General features: G+C 39.0%; 1 protein-coding gene across 4 annotated transcripts in view; it reads left to right on the forward strand.

Moving 5' to 3' along the window:
- Nucleotides 1–19,687, forward strand: part of RNF38 (ring finger protein 38) — a 116,539-nt gene that overhangs the window by 86,254 nt on the left and 10,598 nt on the right. For all 4 annotated transcript variants that reach the window (XM_071580813.1, XM_071580812.1, XM_071580815.1 and 1 more), the window contains 8 exons: nt 738–951; nt 3,741–3,908; nt 8,603–8,773; nt 10,389–10,550; nt 13,362–13,468; nt 14,989–15,073; nt 16,546–16,667; nt 17,573–17,672. In XM_071580813.1, the coding sequence (XP_071436914.1) occupies nt 738–951; nt 3,741–3,908; nt 8,603–8,773; nt 10,389–10,550; nt 13,362–13,468; nt 14,989–15,073; nt 16,546–16,667; nt 17,573–17,672 (1,129 nt within the window). The remainder of the gene's footprint in view (nt 1–737; nt 952–3,740; nt 3,909–8,602; nt 8,774–10,388; nt 10,551–13,361; nt 13,469–14,988; nt 15,074–16,545; nt 16,668–17,572; nt 17,673–19,687) is intronic.

The raw sequence follows: 19,687 nt of genomic DNA on the forward strand, positions 1-19,687 counted from the left end.
CCTGAGCCACTGGTCTCTGATTTACAGAAGTCTCAGCTCAAGGTAGTAGCAACTCTGCTCAGAACATGTGCACAATTATGTAAGAACACAAAATCAAGTCCTACACGGGTAGATCAGTTGCTCAAAAGAAGTGGATGCTCTGCTCTAAATCACTCTGGAAAAGAAAGGATAGCACAGTCACAGTTTCCTGGGATCTTCTGGAGAGGATTCTGGAAAGCACTCAGTTATGTAGTGAACATGTGAGAGCTGAAAAATTAATTTGTTTCTTCAGAGCAGTCTACTGCTTTGTCTGCTGTCACTGAGTGAGTAACCACCATTCTGTGGCATGGTTGAAACAAAGAGCCTGGGGTAATCTGTGATCATTTATTGAAGGATTTTTATTTAGACAGAATAAATGCAAGAAAATCTTATGCAGATTGCTGTCTTGACTTTTGAGCACTTTTATGGCAATCCAAGTTGTTTTTTTAACAGTTTAAGGAGTTATTAGGAGTTCTTCTCTTGCTTCCCTTAACAGCATTAACCTATAGTCTATTAAGAATTTTCATACTGAAAAAGTTATCATTGTAAGGCTTTTAGCAGTTCTGTCATTAAAAAGTTTTATTCCAACCTAATAAACCTCTTCCAGTAAAGTTTTCCAGTGCAAAAACTTTCTTGATACTTGATTCTCTTGTGGTTTTAATTACTAAGAAAGATTTGTGTCATTTATATAATCTCTCTTTTTTTTAATGCATTTCCAGTCCTCCTGTTCGACGTCAGAGAACCAGGAGAGATCGTTTGACCAGACATAATTCTGTTAGCCAGGATGAAAACTATCACCATCTCTCCTATGGACAGCAGCAAGCAATAGAAGAGCCTCGAGCCTTTCGCCCACCGAATGTATCTCCTCGTATGTTGCACCCAGCTGCTCACCCGCCACAGCAGAATGCAGTCATGGTCGACATTCATGATCAGGTAAAGCATTTAGGGTACAAACAGAAGGCTGTTGAAGGTATGGGGTTTGGTTTCGTCGTTTTTTGCCCTGAAGTCTTCAAGATCCCTCACCTCCCCAAGTTAGTTGCCAATGAAAGTCACAGAGCACTGAATTCTATTTGCCTTCTTACAGTGTTTTTTCTTTTGTATATGAGGTATTGCAATAGGCATTGAAAATAAAACAGCAAGTTCACACTTTCAGTAAAGAAGATTGATATTCAACAATTAGTGCATGCATGTATTGGCATATTTTTGTAGAGCTTTGTCTCAAACATTTGAAATGCAGTTACTTTGCTTTTGTAGTTAATTTGTTGTGCTAAGGATGTGATGTGATATACTTACTAATTATGTGTTCTGTATTACATTAAATACCTTGTCTTATCTTAAAGTCATTAAATAGTTAAAGTATATTATTTAGAAATAGAATTTGCAAGGCCAATAATTGGTTACCTCTGCAAAAGCAGAACTCATGATAACATTATTTATTGCATAACCAATTAGTCATCCTAAACTATTCACCTGCTTCTTAACTTTCATGAAAACCTTATATATGTGCTTGGTCCAGGGGTAAATCATTCCTCTCTTCAACAGCAGTTTGTGTAGAATCCTGTAGCTGAGGACCTGTAAAAGAAGTTTTGAGCCCCTCACTACAAGAAGGATGTGAGCTGATGTAGCATGTCCAAAGAAGAGTAGCAGAGCTGCTGCAGGGTCTGCAGTATAAGTAATATGAGATGTGGCTGAGGGAGCTGAGGTTGTTTAGCCTGGAGAAAAGGAGGTCCTGGGAGAGCCTTAACAATCTCTAAAACTACTTGGGAGGAGATCTTAGCCAGGTGGGGCTTGATTTCCCAAGTAACAAGTGACAGGACAAGAGGACATTGTACCAAGTTGCACTGGGGCAGTTTAGATTGGATATTAGGAATAATTTCTTCACTGAAAGGGTTGTCAAGCATTGGGACATGCTGCCCAGGGAAGTGGTGCAGTGCCCATGCCTGGAGGTATTTAAAAGACACATAGATGTGGCACTTAGGGACATGGTTTAGAGGTGGACTTGGCAGTGCTGGGTTAACAGTTGAACTTAATGATCTTGAGTGTCTTTCCAGCCTAAATGATGTTGTGATTCTGTTGGTAATACTTACTGTTGTTTGTTGAATTAACAGGCTGCAGCACAGGTACACTTTTTACCACATAGTCAGGAAGTGAGAAATAGAACTGGTTATCTGGATGTTCACTTCTCAAACTGTGTGTGCATATAATGCACTTAAAAACAGCTTTGCTCTCAGTGCATACCCCAGTGGTGTGTCATGCTGTGTGTGCAGGTTCTGAGCAGAGAAGTGTTTGCATTTGAGACCAAGTGCCAGGGTGGAAGCCAGGGCCATCTAGCAATCTAACAAACATTCAGAGCAGTTCTACTGCTACAGCATCTCAGAGACTGAGATCATGCTCTTGCTTTATGTTGCAAGCCTACATCATGAGAAGCCTGGCTAAAAGTTGTTTGCCTCTAACTTCCAAGCACTATTTATGATCAAAGATCAGTATTTCCAGACTAACTAAGGTCTTCCATGGTGATCCTTGCCACTTCAGGGAAATAACAGTTTTGAGACATTGTTTTTTATTAGTAGTATGACCAATAAACATTTCAGGATCACATGCAGGATAACATTGTATGTCCAGCTTTTGTAGGTGAGTCAGAACTGTGTCAAACTCAGTGTGTCTCCTGAAACTGGTTTCTGTCATTAGTGATATACAGGTTGAGATTTTAAGCTCAGTTCTGTGTTCTGATTTGGTCTGTGTGTCTGACTGTACTCTACCAGTGTAGTAGTTTAACTTTCTTTACTCATTCTGAGCCTCCTATTGAGCTGTTCTGGTTTAAACCAGTAAAGTTTCATTTTAGCAGATCATGAAGGGAGTGCTTTGAAATAATCACTTTCTATTAGTCAGTGCTGCCTAACACTTAAGCCTTTTCAATTTTATTAGAGCATCAGAGATTTCTTGTGTAGTTTTTTTAAAAAAAATCCAAACAACAAAACAAGCAAACAACAAAAAAACAGTCCAGAAAACAACCCATGTAGCTCGTAGGTCCAGAATACCTTTGGATCTTAGTTTGAGGATTAAATTTTAAGGAATGTCACTAGCTAGAAAATTGGGTTACGTGGGCCTGTTTCCTAATATAAATTTAGATAGTTAGGGTCTGCTGCCACATAGGCATGTTAACTTTACTTCTCAGCTTTCCAGTTAGCTGTTCTGTTGCACTTATGTTAGGAATTTAGCCTAAATATTGGCTTGAGAGTGAATCAAGATTGGTCTTTGGAAGAAAGAAAGTCTGCAAAATTGTTCTTGTTGTTTAAAGAAACAAGTCTTTGAGTTAATATTGAATCATTCCCTTTAGAATTGAGAAAATTCTTGAGCTGTTTGTAGATTAGCTTTCATGTGGGAGTTACTGCCTTGTTTTGTAAGAATTAACTTAAGAGAGAGGGGTGAGGGCAGACAGGCTTAATAGTCTTAGGTGCATCTGAGTGACTAAAGTGCCTTAAAGTTTTAAGAGTTTTAAGCTGAGAAGATTTGATGAGAAACTTCTGATCAATAAATAACAATCCATTAATAACAGTATTTTAATAAACAGAAATTATAGCCATGTGCCTCCTTTTACATTTTCATTGTGAATATATCTTATTTTTCTGATATGTAGGTAAAAGTCTGTTATGTTACTCACTGTACAACACTGTTAAGACTTTGCAGTAAGTTATTAAATTCTTTTTTTTCCTTTGCTGCAGATCCATCAGGGCACAGTTCCTGTTTCGTACACAGTGACAACTGTGGCTCCACATGGGTTACCACTTTGCACAGGCCAGCACATTCCAGCCTGCAGTGCTCAGCAGGTCCCAGGGTGCTCAGTGGTTTTCAGTGGCCAGCACCTTCCAGTTTGCAGTGTGCCTCCCCCAGTAAGTGGGTCTCTGTAACTACACCTGTTTCAATCTTGGTTGTAGAAATGGCACCTTGGACCTTCAGTGTCTGTGTGGCTTCAATTCTGTTGGAAATAGCCCTTTTTTTTCCCTGTGGTAAACTACAGTGGCATAGGGGTGTAGGCCTTAGACCTGATCAACATGGTACTTAAACATAGTATGGTATATAGAGTATGGCTGTTCATTAGTGGTAGATTCATGGTGGCTTTTAATTCAAACCTAAACCTGATTTATGAAGTGACTTCTTGTCAGCAGCCATTCTACCTACTTTCATGTAGTAAGAGGAAGGTTTCTAAGGCTTTTGTTCACCTAGGAGAAAAATCTTACTTAGTGAAGACCTTGTTCAGGAGTTAGTTATATGCAAAAAGGTCTGATATTCCAAAGTCAGTTTTCTTGTGAGAAGTAGTAAGATCCTGAAAGATCGCTGAAAGCTGAAAACTTCTCTTGTCTGAAAAGGTTCTCAATTATATTACTAAAAATACTGGTCAATAATGATGTCTGTCTGTGCCTCACTGGGAGTAAAATTAAGCACCTTGACTAATCATTTTGCCAGCTTTGAATTTGAAAGATTTTGAACTGTTTTCTCAAACATTCATGTGTCAGCTCAGTGATACCACTGTCCAAGTCATGGCACTCTGATGGAAATTTCATCATTAAGTGTTAACAAGCACCACAGCTTGTTTCCTCTCCTTTTTTCAGTAAAAATCCGTTATATCGTACATAAATGCTAGATAAAGTGTCCAGTAAACATTTATTAATGTTGATATACTTCTAGTTTCTGTAAGCTATGCATTTGCCAGCAGTGTGTAACTTAGGTTTTCATGTGCATTCTGTGACCTGAGGACATGAACTAGCCTGTGTGCACTAAAAACCTTGGTATTACCACCTATTTCTTTAAGCTGCTCGTGGGGGAGTGAGGGCACATTGCATTTATCATGCTCAGGTGCTGTTTATCCCTGTGAGAGACAAGGTCCACAGCATACTGCTGACTAGTCTGAGATATCTGTGAGAAGTAGTTCTTTCAAACTGGTGAAAATCTGTGACATAAGCTGGTGTGTATCCCTGAGGCAGCACGAGAAACAGCCTTTTTCTTCTGTTCAGTGATGATGTCAGTTGTACAAAGCACTCTGAGACTGGGTACCCAGAGATTGGAACAATACTTACATAGTAAATTCATCAAGGCAAGAAAGCAACATGTCCTAGGAAGCAACAACAGAGAAAAAGCTAAAACTGTAGTGGGGCTTAGGGAACTCCAAACAGCAGCTAATAGTAATCCTACCCTCTGCTTTGAATAGGTGTATTATCTGTACAATTCATAAAATGTTTTGTAATTCAACAACATAGCTGTCCTTTACAGACATACAGGAGTAAAGCTCGACTAGGTTGTCTGGACTGAATGTACAACAGTTAATCAGGTGTGTGGAGAGAATGGATCCAGTACAAGTGACTACAAAATTTAGGGTTGAGTGTCTGTAACATCAGCAGGCAGACTTCATGCTTTCTTCTCTTAGGTCACAAAACTGAGGAATAGTTTAAGTTAGGAGAGGGCTCTGGAGGTCATCTAGTGGTCACTTGCTAAAAGCAGTACCAGTTTCCAAGTATGTAATTTCATAAACCCTCTAAGCTTCCACTCCAGTGTTTGGCTGTTCTTGTGGTGAAGCATTTCTTCTGTATATCTGATTGAATTTTCTTTATTACATCTTGGTCCCATTGATCTTGTCCTTTCAATTTGTACCTTCACAAGACTCAGGTACTTCCTGTCCACTCTAATAAAGTAATTGCAGACAGTGGTAAGATTTTTGCCTAATTTTCTCTCTTTAAAGCAGAACAAGCTCCATTCTACCACCTTTTATGCAGTGTGCTCCAAGTTGCTGGTCATTGTGTTGTCATTGGTTTTGTTTGGCACTAGGGTGGCCAAAACTGGACAGATTACTTGAGATTAGTGTCTCAAGTTCTGAATGGAGGGGTGGAATCACTTCACTGGTTTCAGTAAGTGCATTCTTAGCAATGCAGGCCAGCATGCCATAAGGCCTTTTTGGCTGCAGGAGAGCACTGTGGGTGTTGTGAATTCCTTTTGACATGACCACTAGAACCCCGTGGTTTTTTCCTGCAAACCTGGCTGCAACCAGTTAGTCCCAAAGTTATTCTCTCCTGATGCTAGATTTCCCATTTGCCTTTGAACTTCACACAGTTGCTGTCAGGCAATTTATACTGCATATAAAAGTGTGTCTGAAAGGTGGCCCATGCCCTCCAGGGTGTCAGCTGGCTCACCAGCTTCATCTGTAAACTTCCCAGTATACTTCTGCTGTTTTCACAATATTTGTCTCTCTCATTGTATATGTAACTATAAAACAAACAAATGTCAGTTATTAAATCAATTTCAGCCTTAATTAGTTTTAGAAGTTCTCAAAGGACAGGATGACATCCAGAGGAACCTGGACAAGCTCGAGAAGTGGTCCCATGAGAATATCATGTGGTTTAACGAGACCAAGTTGAGGGTGCTGCGTTTGGGTTAGGGCAGTCCTCAATCAGCACAGGTTGGGGGGTGAACAGATCAGGAGCAGCCCTGCTGAAGAGGACTTGGAGGTGCTGGTGGATGAGAGGCTGGACATGACCCAGCAATGTGCACTCACAGTCCAGAAAGCCAATTATATCCTGGGCTGCATCAAAAGCAGTGCAGCCAGCAGGACAAGGGGGGATTCTGCCCCTCTACTCTGCTCTGGTGCGATCCCATCTGGAACACTCTGGGGCCCAGCTCTGGGGTCCTCAGGACAGGAAGGACATGGACCTGTTAGAGTGAGTCCAAGGGAAGCCACCAACATGGTTAGGGGGCTGAGCACCTCTTCTATGAGGAAAGGCTGAGAGAGTTTGTATTGTTTAGCCTGGAAAATGGAAGGCTTTGGGGTGTCTCAGTTCCAGTACCTGAAGGAAGCCTACAAGAAAGGTGGAGATAGAGACTGTACAAGAGCAGGTACTGACAGGACAAAGTGGGGGAAACGTCTTCAAATTGAAAGAGAGTAGGTTTAGATTAGATATTAGGAAGAAATTCTTTACTGTGAGGGGGGTGAGGCATTGGCACAGGTTTCCCAGAGACATTATGGATGACACATCCCTGAAAGTCTTCAAGACCAGGTTGGACAAGGTTCTGAACAACCTGGTCTGGTGAAAGGTGTCTCTGCCCATGACAGGGGACTTGGAACAAGATGATATTTAAGGTCCCTTTCAACCCAGACCATTCTATAGTATGTTCAAACAGCAAAAGTTTTTCAAAAGCCTGAATGAATAAGTAGGTAATTTTCATTTCTTGTTACCTGGAAGTTAGTGTGCCCTCATTTGCTCTAACTTAAAAAAGTGACATGGGCATAGCATAGTTCATTCTAAATGTATGTAGGATCTATGGTAATCTTTAACATACAGAATCTCAGGATTACACCTATTCTAATGTTTCCCAAAGAACCTCCTGTTTTAAACAACACGGTGTGATGTTCTGCATGCAGATTTATCTTGTGCTCTTTCAGAGGACAGTTTTTAATTTAGTAAAATACAATGAATTTTTTTATAACAATAGAACCACTTGTCTGTGGTATTTCTCTTTTAGAAAAATGAGATAGTAACTGGGGGGAAAGAATAGTCAGCGTTTATGGAAAAATAGTAGATCAAATTAATCTGCTACTGTTTCAGTACATATGAAGGTATATGTTTGGTCATGATCACAGTAAATTGTGGTGATAATTCCACTCCCACTACTGTAATCTGATTCGAAATTAGTTCCTTTTACTATTTTATGCTATTATAGTCAATGTGCACAGTGTGTGCTGTGTGACAGGAATATGAAAAAAAATGAGAGATCAGAACTGGGTCAACTTTCTGTGTAAGATTTGATAGCAAAGTTCTTAGCTAATTGCTCTGTTAATTGTCAGAAATGTAACATAAATAGCTGACATTCTGATGATGAAAGAGCAAGAAAAAAGAGAATGCATGTTTCTTGTTTCTTCATATCTGAAGGTGGAAGTAAACCCGAACACTTCCACAAAGCACATTCCGGTCCCCTTCAACGCCTTCATCAAACTGTTGTGCCCAAAGTTGCTTTTGTGTCAGGAACTTAAAGGGGGAGAGAAAAAGGCCTCTTCTGCAGAGTAGCTGTTGCTGAGGGAGCTGCCTTTACAGCATAGGAATCACCTTGAACTGCAGAACTGAACAGACAGTATGAATTACTCCTAATGTATCAGGCAAGAGGTTTTTAGGCACAGTCGGACAGCTGAGAGTCCCTCCACTGCATCTACAGCTTAAAGTGGTTGCAAGGCCATTGCTTTGGCATGTTGTTTTGATGGTAATATGTGGCAAAATTGAAATGAACTAGGATAAATGTATCTGTTCATCACTAAGGAGGCTGTATAATAATCCTGGAATATTGAAAATCCTAACTCCCAGGCACCTCATGTGTGCCCTGCAGATGTCACACTGGTGCTTCTAGAGCCTGCTCTGTACTAATCACTGTTCCTTGTGTATTTTAATGGGTTATTATTTATGTGTCTTTCAGAGGCTTTTCCAAGGAGACGAAAACTTTTTGTACTTTAATGATATCTTTCCATTACAAATACATAGAATATAGAACGTTGTATAGGGAGTGTCTGTGCTGGAGACAAAAATATATTGTTTTCACTTTATTTCAGATGCTTCAGGCGTGCTCAGTCCAGCACCTACCTGTGCCATATGCAGCATTTCCACCCCTCATTTCTAGTGACCCATTCCTTTTGCATCCTACTCATATCTCCACACACCACCCTCCTCACTTACCTCCTCCAGGACAATTCGTTCCTTTCCAAGCACAGCAGTCACGGTCGGTAAGTAATGTCTCTTACCCCACTCTCTGTAGAACTGGTGGGGCTGGATGGGCACTTAATGCTGATACCTGACTGAGGAAACAGAAGGATTTTGTTTAGAATCTGTAACTGCTTGGCATGAAGATGAAAAAGTACCTTTGAAGTTCAGTGTTTCAGTTAGGGTTTCATTGTTATCTGTGCTGTTTCACCATAGGCTTTTACTTCTGTCAGAAAGATGAGAATTTGCTTCACTGTCAGATATGTCTTTCCCAGGAAACAGAATAGAATCCAGAAGAGGTTGTGTAGCACAGTACATGTCTCAGGGAATAGCTTAGCAGAGAAAGGAGAAAGCACAGAGTGTTACTTTCATTACATGCTTCTTTTGTATTCCTTCTTGTTTAAGTTTTAAATTACAAGTGCTTTTCCTGGAACACTTTTTTCACACTTCCTAAAAGCTACTGATGCTGTCTGCTTAAGCAGATTTGGCTTAGTGATAGGGACTGTGCAATCACAAGAAAAAGTGACCCTGTTTTGCATTTAGGGGGAAATTAAGGTTATAGTTCTGGCCTACAACTCTTACTGTGTAGGTAGTATGAGTACTTGAGTCAAAGATGCAAGTATTTCAGTAATGCAGAAATAGAAAATAGCTTCATTGTTACAAACAGTGCTGAGACTTCTTCATGCCTGTCTCAGGTCTGGATTGAGTTGTAATCACTTTATTAAGATGACAGAACAGCTTCCATCATCGTAACAAAGCAGTTTTCAGTGGTAGCAATCTTTGTAAGACTTACCTTTAGAAGAAATAGGGACTTGGGTTTTAGCTTGAGTTGGTTACTTAGGTTATTAACTAGGCTTGCCTGTTAACTTCCAGCTCTGGCAAGAAAGCTTGCATCGTAGTGGCTTAAGAATACCTTGCTCTGCATAACAGGACAACAGATTATTCCTTTGGTTCCACAAGGTAGCTTTCTTAGTTGAATTTCTTGAAATGGTAGAATTCAGTATCAGTAACAGAAAGGTGTATTTATGAACCAGTGATGATTCCTGGTTGTTTCTTAGGCGGTTTTGAACCTGACTGATGTTCTATACTTGACTAGTTACAATATTGAACTGGAGTCTAATGCCTCTGAAGTCTCTGGCCCGCCAGTCTGGGTAGGACTGCTTGCCTGACCCCCCTAGGAAAGCATCTGCTTGATTATTGAATATCATTAGCAGTTTAATCAACTGGAGACACCATGTTTTATCTCCACTTTTCAGTTTTTCTGGCACAGTTTCAGTTCTTGTCTATGGTTGGTTATTTTTTTCTCTTTCATAGTTGTATAGTAAGAGTAACTTGGCAAGAGGGAGAGCAAATATTTGTCCTGAAAAATGCAAGAAGCAGGAAATTACAGCCACTCCTATATTTGCTAGCTTACATAAGTGCCTGGTCTATAAGCATGGCTAACTAGAAAAGGTGAATTTATATCAAATGTGTAGTTGTCATTGCTTTTTGGCTAGTGTTAATGATGTAGGAATTGTTTACAGAGTTACTATGAAACTGATGACAGCAGCATGGCATATACAGCTGGACTGCAGTTCTTTACTGGGGAAAAATTGCATCTCTATTATTGCAACAAAGGCTATCTCTGGTTTTTTTTAGCCACTTCAAAGGATAGAAAATGATGTAGAATTGCTTGGAGAACACCTTCCTGTAGGAGGTTTTACATACCCTCCCTCAGCCCATCCACCAACGTTGCCTCCCTCAGCTCCTCTTCAATTCCTAACCCACGATCCATTACACCAGGAGGTGTCATTCGGTGTAGTAAGTATTGTTTTCTATGCTACATTCTCATCCATACTGCATTAACTTGCTTGATCTTTCTTTTGTAGTACAGTTGCTGAAAGGTGGCACTTTGTAGTTGTATTCCATTACTGGTATAGGTGCATACTGTGGTATTTTCTGTACATTTGTCTTTATCAAGTTAAGGGTAATGTAATTACCCCAGCAAATTATTTACAGTAACATCATCTGCAAAGTGTAGGAGGATTTCCTTAGGAAAATTTCATGTTGTCACACAGTCCAGAACTTCTACAGCAGACTTTGATTAGTACAGTTTATAAACACTGTTGTAACTTTTAGCTAATGCTTCATTATATGTCGAGTTGCCACGAAAGCTGGAATGCTTTAAAAACAGCTTTTCTCTGCATGCAGTTGTACAGAGTGCTCCCATGATTTAGATCACACTGTGTTACAAAGCTTACTTTAAAACAACTTGCTGGGGATCTACAGGCAGTTCATCTGCAGCAGCACAAAAAAGTACTAAACCTGGTGCAGGATAAAGTCTGAGGTGAATTTTGTTGACCTGTGTGCTTGTGTGGTGTGTCCAGTGGTGCTGCCTCTGGGATCTTTGTGTTGTACTTGAATCTGCAATTGTATTAGTCCTGAAATGGGTGGGGTTGTTGCTGTTGCTTTATATGAGTTGCTTTTTCTTTAAAAAAAAAAACACCTTTTCTGCTGTGTGATGCCCAAATAACTAACTAGAAGTCAAGTATAGTGGCTGAAATGTTTCAATGTTTGACTTGTGTATCAAGTTGATAAAGGTTTTAGAGGTATATTATTATTTAAAGTTTTAAATGAGAATGAAATTTTAGGACCTGCAGCTGCAAAATATACAGATATCTTGTCTTTAATTAGTCAAATGCTTGCTGCAGTTTGTACAAAGGTTCAAGTAAGTCTCCACCTTTTAGAAAGGTATTCAGTTTATTATTAATCTAGAGGTGTACAGATTTTCAATTAAGTTTTCAGTCACCATGAGTCACTCTGGAGACAAAGACCTTTAAATGCTTCCATAAACTTCTTGTATTTTATTCAGCATGCTTGTTAAATGCATTAGTCTAATCACAAACATTTTGGTTGGAGTGAGGTTTTCTATATTTCGAAGTTGAGTTACAAAAGTAGGTAAGGAACACAGTATCATTTTTTGCAGATTGTAGCATTTGTCCTCTCTGATGCTTCAGCTCTAGGTTGTTTATCACAGAGGAACAGGAGGTATATTACCAGTAATCATGTGGTCTTATGTACAGCAGCCTAAATATTTATAAAGGTTTATTTATATTAGCATATTACTGCAATGGCTGCATTTCTGATTCTCTTTCATTCAGCGAATACAGCAGTTTCTGATTATGTTTTTGCATTGCAGAATTCACAAAGCATTAAAATTCATATTTGATATACCCAGTTTGAAACTTCAAAGCAAAAAGACCCTGACTCTTTTGCATTGTATTTGTATTCATATGTTAATTTTATGTGTGACCATGTCTGCCTATTGATTAAGGTTCCACTGTAAAATTACGGGATTTTAGGTTAGTCACTGGTGGTGGTGTCCTTTTGTAATTTCAGATTTCAAACATGGAAGGAGAAAAACATCTTAGTAAAGACTTTGAGTGTTCTTTGCTTCAAAAATGTGCAATGTGAATTTAATAGGGGTACATGAATTTCAGTTGTAGAAAATACTAAAAATGTTTCAGTAAAAAAAGGATTACAAAAAAGCCCTGATTTGTCCAAGAATGCGTTGAAAGAATGCACTGAAGCTTTAGGCTTTGACTGTCTCTTTAGATGTGGTCCAGCTGCAGAAATGGTCCTGGTTAAACTGTCCACATACACTTGAAGGGTTTCAACACTTTAGCATAATTGTAGATATATATTACCACTTAAAAGACAGGTGTTTTTCCAAGAGATTTTTTAAAAAATCTCCTTTTAAAAACTTTTCTAAGTGCTTTTTTCTTAACCACTTGCACACAGGCATGCCTGATAGCACCTTGACTTTTATATTTATAAGAGAGTCAGCAGTTCATGTCCAATTTCCCAGATTATCCTGCATATAGACTTAACAACAGAAGAATTTGCAAGGATTTCTGTTGTATATTACCACTTTTTCATATGGAATGGTATGATTGCATGTTATAGATGGGAAAATTTTCAAATTGGTACTGAGGTTCTTTAGGATTTGAGCAGAGGCTGGATTTTTTAAAGAATGCTTTACTAAAAATGTATTTCAATATTGAGAGAGGAGATTAAGAAAAGAAAATGTTTAGTCACAGGCTCACAGACTGGATGAGGTTGGAAGGGAGGTCATCTGGTCCAACACCCCCCTGCTTAAACAGGGCTGCCTAGAGCTGAGTGCTCAGGACCATGTCCAGCCTGCTTTTGAATATCTCCAAGAAAAAAGACTCCACCACCTCCCTGGACAGCCTGTGCCAGTGCTCAGTCACCCTCACAGTAAAGAAGTGTTTCCTGATGTTCAGACGGAGCCTCCTGTGTTTCAGTCTGTGCCCAGTGTCTCTGGTCCTGCCACTGGGCACTCCTGAAAAGAGCCTGGCTCCGTCTTCTTTGCACCCTCCTTTCAGGTATTTATGTGCATTGATAAGATCCCCCCCTGAGCTTTCTCTTCTTCAGACTAAACAGCTCTCTCAGCCTTTTCTTACACATGAGATGCTCCAATCCCATCTTAGTGACCCTTTGTTGGACTCTTTCCAGTATGTCCATGTCTGTCTTGTGCTGGGGACCCCAGAACTGGACACAAGTTCCAGTTCCACAAGTTCTACTTGAAGCTTATTTTCTTCTTTCTTACAGCCTTACCCACCTTTTATGCCTCGAAGACTCGCAGGGCGCAGCAGATACCGATCACAGCAGCCAATACCACCACACCCTTACCATCCCAGCCTATTACCTTACGTGCTGTAAGTGTAAAGTACATTTGCTTCCATGTAGGCTATTAAGAATTCATGTGACTTTCAACAAGCACTTCACCTGTCTCAGGGGAAGGCTTCCATTTCTGTGTAAATTTTTCAGCCTATTTTGAATAGCATGCACCCTTGAGCAAGTAAAAATATATAAGTGAATCAATTTTTGTTTGAGTAGTTTTGTAGATATTTTGAGATACAGTAGGGTCTTGATTCTGAACTCTTGTTAAAATCTTAAAACAAATTTTAAATCTCAGATCTGTGATACTCTGACAGCATGGAAGCCCTGTAGGATCAACTCCTGTGGCTTCACTTACAGAGTAAATTACTTTGGTTTGGTTCTTAACTATGAAACACAAGGGTGGGAGCTTTCTGTGATGTGTTACTCCTTATTGGCTGCACTGCTACTCTGTTACAGCTGTCCAATTTCTGCTCTGCAGCTGATTAGCTGTTTCTGGAAAAGATGGGGGGCAGTTAACATTTAGAAATTAGCTGTAGCATGTTATGGTAGACTCCAAGCGAGGCAAGTTTGGGTCTATGACATGAGATTTCTTAGTCTTCTGTGTTCTGTTTTGGAAGTATGGAATGTTTAGAAAACAAGGATTAAGTTTTTGATGGCAAAGTTGACATTGACAAGAAAATAAACATTGACATCAGATCTATAGTTTCTCTCTGCACAATGTTATATGTGGCATGAAAATGTCACCAGAAATCTAATTCACTGAGGTTGTTCAACTGTGCATCTTGCAGTCTGAGAGTAATGTCGTAGCCTCTTGCCTGGCCACAGAGGACACAGTGGGGCACAGTAATTCCTGGTGAATTCAGTGGGATTTTGATGTATTTTGGTGCTTTGAATTTGTGATTTCCATGTGTGTCCATTAAGTTTTGGCCCATAGTACTATCTTGAGGGCTAAAAACACTTATTAAATATAAAACCAGAAAAACATCTCTCTAATATATCTGAAGGGATTCTGCTTTAACCAATATCACAGTACATGAGAAAGTGAATTTGTGCTTGCCTTCAGTATGGAAGTTGGTCCAGTGGCAGATCCTGTTTATCTTCATTGTATGATTCAGGCTTACAAAAGTTGCAAGAGACTTCTGTGTTGGAGAGCTAAGTGCGCTTAGGGTTCCCTTTCTTTGATGGCATTTTATCCACTCAAAGAAATAAAATGTATATAAAACTAGAATGTCAATTTATCATTACTTCTAGCTCTCCATAGTCAGTGACAATTAAGAGATTAGTTTTGTCATAAAGCTGAGTTTGGTTGAACATACCAACTGAGACATGCATGCAATTAAAAAGTCAGCACTCCCAGTATCAAAAGGTGGCAGAATTAGGTTTTTCCTGTGACTCTTTCACTTCAAATGTCTGTTCTGGACTTCAAACGTAACATTTTTACCAGTTCTGAGAACTGGTTTAAGAGGCATCAGTAAGGTAGCTTACCTCTGCTAGATGTTTCTGTGTTTTGCTTCAGCAAGATGCTGAACCTTTTCCTTGTTTGCTCCCATGGCAGATCAATGCTCCCAGTGCCACCTGCAGTTGGACCAGCTTTCAGCTTTGAGTTGGATGTGGAAGATGGAGAGGTAGAAAACTACGAGGTTGGTGTGCACCTTTAAAGATGTTAGCTCAAGCAATAGATAAAATTTTATTTTATTTTGCTTTTAACCCTGGTTTTGCCTTTCAAATAAATGTTTTAACTGTGAAGACAGAATCCAAACCCCATCCTTTCAGATACATTGTAATACTGGATATTAGAAGTGCTTAGCTTTCTTTCTTGTCTGTTGCTGTTTCCCAAGATCCACTTTTCCAGGCTAGCAATCATTAAATTGTTCAACTTTTACGTTCTACATGCTACTCTTCTCCTTTTGAACTTTAATTGATTTTAAATACCAAACAGGAGTGGAACACTTTAAAAAGAACAGGGTAAGTTACTGGGTTTATGTGTGTAACATTCAGGATAGTGTTAATACAGAAGAGTTTTAATGTCATCAGATTAATCTAAATGTAATTTTATAGAACTGCCTTACTACCTGTTCTTCTTGGCCTTCAGGAGGGTATGGTAATTCACACTGAGAGATGTAGAACCCTTTAAAATATCCTAGATAATTATGGGGCAATTCCAGCTGTTACATCTTTGCTGATTCTGAAGCTGTTGGATTCCATTTGAGTTCTCTTCAGTGAGCCACCACCAACCCTGACTTTTGCATCTCTTTCCTTATGCTCCCCTTTAAGTTCTGTATGTAGTTGCCTATTTTTAATTTAGTGATGAGCACTTCTGTAATAACTTTGGTGGTGGTTCAGGAAAAGCAGTGTCTTCTGAGAGTTTGAACCTTAGGTTCAACAGTATAAAAACAGTCTCTTTGTGATCTCTACCATTTGCAACTTTCACAGGATCTTTTAACTTTTCTTATGCTTTGGTTCTCTCACATTTATTGTGATGTTTTTCCTAGGTCCCTTGTGAAGGTGTGTGAGTTATATACATGACAGACTGCAAATTATGTATGACAGGATTTTAGCTGCAATGTTTGGCTTATAGAAAATTAACATAAAAATTTAGCAGAAAAAAAAAAGTCCTAAAGTTTGATGGTATATATTTGTTTTCCAGATTGAGGATAAATCTCCATATTTTAATTCAGCTAGCCCAAGACATGGAAAGGAAATCAGAAAAGGTCCCATTAAAATTTTAATTTCTCTCACAAGACCAGATTCACATATTCTTAGGAAGGAAATCAGCTGACAATTTTTTACCAGCACTGTTAATTTCATAGAAGGGTGAGGCAATCCCTCAAAAGCAAAGTATTTACTGAGCTGTGCATACAATCATATGACTGATTGGAAGTTGAAGTCCCAAAGATAGTATGTTAATAATTACAAAAACGGTTGAGTTCTGAAAGCCTTTCCATGGAGCTTGTATTATATTGGAAAACTAAGGTTCTAAATGTTTATTGATAGAAGGGTGTTTTGTGCTACCAGCTGGAATAGGGGGGTGTGATGGTAGCCTCAGCTGTAGTGGGACCAGAGCCTTTGTTGATCAGTGGATTTTTAAGTGTCCAATTTTCGTGTTTTGCAGGCACTGCTGAATTTGGCAGAACGCCTGGGAGAAGCCAAACCACGGGGATTGACAAAAGCAGACATTGAACAGCTTCCATCCTACAGGTTCAATCCAAACAATCACCAGTCAGAGCAGACATTGTAAGTATATTGGTCTCTTTCAAAGGTCCATAATTTGGGAGGCTTGATTTTCATTTCTTTAACTTGCATCCTTGGCTAAGTCAGAAGGGCTTTAACAACAATCATGTCAGTAAACTTTTTAATTTTCTTTTTTTTCTTAAATTGCTTTCCAGAACAAATACTATTTAGTCTTATATTAAAACCTCTTATCTAGTCTCACATAATTTAGCTATGTTTCATTTAGTTCCTCAGCATTTAAAAAAATTAAAATGTAAGTAAGGTGTTCTAGGTTCAGCATATTAAACATTAAAAAGACAATGTCAGTTTAGACTTTAGCCTATGTTAAAACAGCTTCAGGTGTTGAAGTTTCAAGTGCTCCTGGTAGAGCTTGGTCAGTAGTTTAGGAGTGCATCTTCTTGTTTTTAAAACTCACTTACTGGGTTTTTAGGATCTGCACAATCAAGTGGAAAGGACAGTATCAATATGAAAGTAGTTTAAGTGACTCAGTACCAAATACTATGTAATGTGTTAACTTTGGAGTTAGGATTTTTCTCTGATACAGGAGTTTCAGTGACCTTTGGTGTTGCTTAAAAGCATCAGTAGGGAGAGAACTTCGTTGATCATTATCCCTGCTATTTTAGATTTTGGTAAAGCATCTGTTCTGTTGTATTGGTTGCATCTGTGAACTCCTGTGGGAAGGAGCACTTGCTTTGTGATTTGAAAGCACAGTATCAAAAAAAAAAGCCCACTCACAAAGCCCCACAGCATCAATTCTCAGTTTCCATTGTCAGATATAGATCACCGTAGCTACTGTGAAGGACTAAGACAGCTATTGTGTCACAGTCATACCTGTTAGGTTTTACATGGAATTATGTATTCATTGTTCTTGCACAGAAGACACATTTGAACGTTGTTGTCTTTTTCAGATGTGTGGTATGCATGTGTGATTTTGAGTCAAGGCAGCTACTTAGAGTCTTGCCCTGCAACCATGAGTTCCATGCCAAGTGTGTTGATAAGTGGCTGAAGGTAAGAAACATATAGTCCTATTTTATATGAAATTCATTATGTAATTTTGGGGGAGAGGGTGAAGATTTTTGCTGTTCCACTTCATTTCATCATCTTACTTGTTTCTGATACTTAGACTAGAAATGCCAACAGAGTGGAAGCACTGCCTAAATAGGGTATTATTCTAATAATTGGATGAAGGTTGTTTCTTTATAATCTTTGGCATAAGGGAAAATTAAGATAATTATTTTATTGACAGATCTTATTGTGGTTTCCATTTGCTTAAAACAATGACTGTAAGTTTGAGTAATGTGTGATATTAGAGAAGACTTGAAAAAAAATACAGAAAGTGTGATGTAGAGTTTTATGATGATGATGGCTTTAACTGTTTTACATAACTTGCCTAGCAAGAATGAGAATCAATTCTTTTCTTTCCCCATTTTGCCATTAATGTTGGTTTCTGAGGCAAATAAAATGTGTTACAGGTGTACGTACATGTGTTTGTGTGTATGCAGAAATGTATTACATGCAAATAGAAATTGTAGTTTTGCAATATTATGTACCCATCCAAGAGAATTTGAGCAAAAAATAAGGATCTGGAATTGGGACAGCTCAGTAAGAGCACAGATTAAATAGCAGCAGTGCAGAAGATGTGAAGAACAAGAAATACAAGTAAGTAGATGATGATGGACATTTCTACAGGCTGCATTTAGCGCGATCTACTGTCAGTAAGGAATCGATTCCCATCTTGCCTCAGCTTTTTTCAATATTTTATTCTGTTCAGCTTTAATCTGTGTGTAGTCTGCACATTGGAAACTGCAGTGATTCTATGTTGATATGGTCCCTAGAGAATTACAGATGATAGCAGTTGGTTTTGCCTTTATGACATCATAAAAACAAGAAAATGCATGTCTTAGGCATACCCTCAACAATTCACTACAGAGAATGAAAAAAAATCAGCTTAATATTGACAGCATTCTTTTGCCTAACAAGATACTGAGGGTAATGAGAAGGGTTCTAAAATATGGGATGTGGAATTGCCCTTGGGCTACAGTACCCTTGGTAATCCAAGTCTAAGGCTTCTACTAAAGGTAGGGTCAGTAACTATTTCTACAGCAATACTCATAACTTTCAGTAGAACCAGTCTTCTTCAGTATCCAAATCCACACATTCTTGCTCGAAAATCACCAAGAGGAATCTGAACACCTGGCTGTTTTATTGTCAGTTTAAAAAGCCGTGTACACACACCACACATAATATTATCCATATATCTGTGCTAGATGTGTGCTGTTTTATTCACTAACTACAGATTGAGTAGATTACATGTGTGTGTGTGTGTATATATGTGTCTATCTATCTGTCTGTCTGTCTGTCTGTCTATCTGTCTGTCTGTCTATCTCTCTGTCTATCTCTCTGTCTATCTCTCTGTCTATCTCTCTGTCTATCTCTCTGTCTATCTCTCTGTCTATCTCTCTGTCTATCTCTCTGTCTATCTCTCTGTCTATCTCTCTGTCTATCTCTCTGTCTATCTCTCTGTCTATCTCTCTGTCTATCTCTCTGTCTATCTCTCTGTCTATCTCTCTGTCTATCTCTCTGTCTATCTCTCTGTCTATCTCTCCGTCTGTCTGTCCGTCTGTCTGTCCGTCTGTCTGTCCGTCTGTCTGTCCGTCTGTCTGTCCGTCTGTCTGTCTGTCCGTCTGTCTATCTGTCTGTCTGTCTATCGTGTTCTTCAGTGTCCCCCTACTCTTCTTGAGCAGTGTTCAGACTACAAATGTCAATATTCTCATTGCATGAAACTTTGTAAGTCAGTTGTGGTGTGGACATTTAATATTCAGGGGTAGTGTTCACTCCATTTTATGGAAGGAAACTAAGATGACTTGACACAGCCTGTGAGATAGTGGATGCTATAGGTCTACAAGGCTAAGTTGATTTTATAGGCTTTTTTTAAAACAGTTCTTTCCAGGCTATTAATGCAAAAAAATGTACCTCTGATTCATAGAATCCCTGATCTGCAGATTTTTGGAAGTTAGAAGAAC

The sequence above is a fragment of the Pithys albifrons genome, chromosome Z, assembly GCF_047495875.1.
Source record: "Pithys albifrons albifrons isolate INPA30051 chromosome Z, PitAlb_v1, whole genome shotgun sequence".
Lineage (NCBI taxonomy): Eukaryota > Metazoa > Chordata > Aves > Passeriformes > Thamnophilidae > Pithys > Pithys albifrons.